Raw genomic sequence first — 3207 nt, forward strand, 5'->3', positions numbered from 1 at the left:
ATATTCATGATGCAAAATATAATTTAGATCATATTATTTGGATGATTTTACTGATTTTAACCAACTTTATCCAAGTAATCAAAATTTTTTCATACTAATCACTGAGATGAGATGTAGACTTCGTTTGAGACAGTTTTCTTGCTGCTTTCTAAAGTAAAAAAATTATCACAAACGAACGATTAATCATATCATTATTTTTGATTTGCTTTATTGTTTGATGCATGGATAATAAAACTAGCCAAACAAAAATAAGGAAATAAATTAATTGGAATAAAGATGCTTCAAGCAAGGTCCAATTTTTGAGGGAACATCATTCCTTAAAGAGCTGACAGTACCATTAAAATAAGAGTTTAAGCTTCAAATACTACTTAAGCTTAAGCTGTCAAATTCAATTATTTAATTTTGCCAAGAAAAATCTCGCCCTTAAAAAAATGACACATTGGTAGGATGGGCCAATTGCATATATAATGGACAGAGTCATAAGCTTCTAGCAGCATTACCAGGCTCTCTTCCTTCCTTCTTCGTAAGAGCTGCTTCTCTCCGCCTAATCTCTTCATCTCCTACCTTTCCTTTTTAGCAATAAAACCTTTACAAAAGCAGAAATCAAGGCTTTGCAATGAGGCCTGCCATGTCACTAGTCAACCTCCTTTTGCTTTTCCTCCTATTCAACGACACAGCTGAAGGTATATTTCTCATCACAAAAAGCTGCAACTCTTTCTTTAATTGTTGCTGACAGGAACAATTAAGCTTCGTTTTGGATGCCTTTTTTATTGCTTCTTAAAACAACTTTGAAAACTATCTAAAAATCCGTCCCAAACAGAGCTTTAATGAAGCTGAGCTGAGCATTTCTATTGTTTTTCTCTTCTTTAGGCATTCGCCTGGAACAGCACTCCTTGGTATCTATCCACAGGATTAGCACTCAGGTACAGGAATTCATTAACAAAATTCTTTTTACAGAAGTTGATATTGAAGAGAAATTTCCTGTAGGGAATTGAATATATGATTTATTTGTTTTGTTGGTGACCTCAGGAGGCCTATCTCAGGGGAGGAGCTAGAAGTTCAGAGGAAGAAGTTCTTTGTAGAGAGGGAGAAACTTGCTCAGGTACAGTAAATGATATAAGGAGTTCTTTTAATGAAATGAAGGCACTCCATCAGAGTCTACCAGGGTTTCATGAAGATTATGTTGGGCCTAAGAAACACAATGCTAAGCACCATTGAAAAGTTTCAAATATCTGTTTACCTTTAGCTAGCACTGAATAGCATGGAGAGCCTCCCCTTTTTCCCAATATCACTAAATGTTACTTGAGCTTCACACAGTGTTGAAGCAATTTTGCTTTATGTACTCAACCAAAACAAAGTAGTCATGTGAGCCCTGCAAATGCCTCTCTCTCTCTCTCTCTCTCTCTCACGCTGCAAGCGAATCAAACGTTCGACGAGCTACTCGTTACTCGGTTCGATTAAAGCTCGTTTGTGATCGTTTAACTAATTAAACAAACAAATTTGTACAACAATTTTAATATTCGATCCTTAAATAAACAAGCATGTGAGTGTTCATATTCAGCATTGAATCAATGATGATTTGGGGCTCTGATCACAGTTGCTTCATATCATCTTTGATTCAATATCAAGACACATACTTGTTTATGAATCCAATATTGAATCAAGAATGATATGAAGCAACTGTGCTCATAACTCATAATATGCATATAGCAACACTTAAATATCTGAATTGACAGGACCAAGCTTTACGCACTAGTTTATGCAACTTTCTTATGCAAATATAAAATTCAAAATAAAAATAGAAATTCACTAAAGAATCACGAGCTTTATATGATCTCTCACTGTTACAGTCGAAAGTGATATTTTGCATGATAAATCTCTTAAAAGGCTTGGCTTTTATCTAATAATGCAGGGTGGAATAATAGAAAAATGATGATGATAAAGACGAGAGAAGCCACGGCGTCATCACCAAAGGTTGGTGTGAAAAGTTTGCTAATTAATTACTTTGGTAATTAATAAGTCATAACATATTAGAAATTACTTAATTATTGTTAATCCACAGAGCGAAGGCGTCAAGGAAATCAAAGGCAACAGTGATCAGAGCCCTGACAAGGAGAGTACTTCGCCGGAGAGCTACCCCGACATTTTAGACATCGCCGGAATGGATTATTCTCCGGCGAAGAAGAAGTCTCCAATCCATAACTAAAGGATGTATGAATGAATGAAAGAAAGCTTTGACTTAGGAGTGTAGATTAATATTTATAGATTAGTAGGCCTTTGAGCAGCAGAAATACTGGAAATTATGCAGTTTTTTGGGGGGCATTGCCCCATTTTGTAAGAAATTGTAACTTTGTAACTTAGAACATATTATATAATTTATCATTTTTATATGATGATTGTGTACTTGATGACATGTTTTGCATGAAGCCTTGTAAGGTAGGATCCCACCCACCAATGCTTAGCTCGGTTTGGAACCCCCTATCTCTTGAGCGGCAGTCGTCCTTTCAGTGGGGGCCCGAAAGCGCCGGCTACGGATACAATGGCATGGGTGGCCCTGTAGGTCGGCCGGGGTTTACGAATAGTCAAAAATGGACGGTTCCTCGTCACCAAAAAAATGGAGGTAGGACCCCTATGTTATGTAGATTTGTAAGAATTCTTCTCGAGCTTGTAGAGCTGTATCAACTAAGTACTGTGGTTGGCATGGAAAGGCGGACAGAGAAGGAGAGAGAGGTTGTCTCTTGTGACTGTTTTTTTAACAAAATTGATGTGGTGGGCGTCTATTTCAAGTTGTGGGGAGAAGGACAGCGATGTGCGACAAGTTATGTCCGGAGCTCTTAATTTGATGTGTTCTTATTTTAAGATTACAAAATAAAAAATTAAATTAAAATGATATTTAGGCTTAGATTTTGTTTGGAATAAATTTTTTATTTATTATTGAAGCAATTTTTTATTATAAAAAAATAATTTTTATATTAAAAGACTGGTTCAAGAAATAGTAAAAAAGTAGTCCCAAACGAAGTCTTAGGCTTCGTTTGGGACCGCTTTTTTATTGCTTTCTAAAACGGAGTTTTAGTAAAAAATAAAAAAATTTGTACTAAAAATCCGTTTTAGAAAGCAATAAAAAAGCCGCCCCAAACAAAGCCTTAGTTTGTGACGACTTTCTTATTGCTTCTTAAAACAGCTTTCTAGTACAAAATTTTAATTTTT

The 3207-nt window shown here is 35.7% G+C and overlaps 1 protein-coding gene across 1 annotated transcript; it reads left to right on the forward strand.

Moving 5' to 3' along the window:
- Nucleotides 1–481: 481 nt before the first annotated feature.
- Nucleotides 482–2390, forward strand: LOC110111693. Its single transcript, XM_020843680.2, has 5 exons — nt 482–683; nt 871–923; nt 1030–1102; nt 1913–1974; nt 2063–2390. The coding sequence occupies exons 1-5, from the start codon at nt 617–619 to the stop codon at nt 2204–2206; spliced, it is 399 nt and encodes a 132-aa protein (XP_020699339.1). The 5' UTR covers nt 482–616; the 3' UTR covers nt 2207–2390.
- The last annotated feature ends 817 nt before the right edge of the window (nt 2391–3207 follow it).

This window comes from Dendrobium catenatum, unplaced genomic scaffold (genome assembly GCF_001605985.2).
Source record: "Dendrobium catenatum unplaced genomic scaffold, ASM160598v2 fragScaff_scaffold_1446, whole genome shotgun sequence".
Taxonomy (NCBI): Eukaryota; Viridiplantae; Streptophyta; class Magnoliopsida; order Asparagales; family Orchidaceae; genus Dendrobium; species Dendrobium catenatum.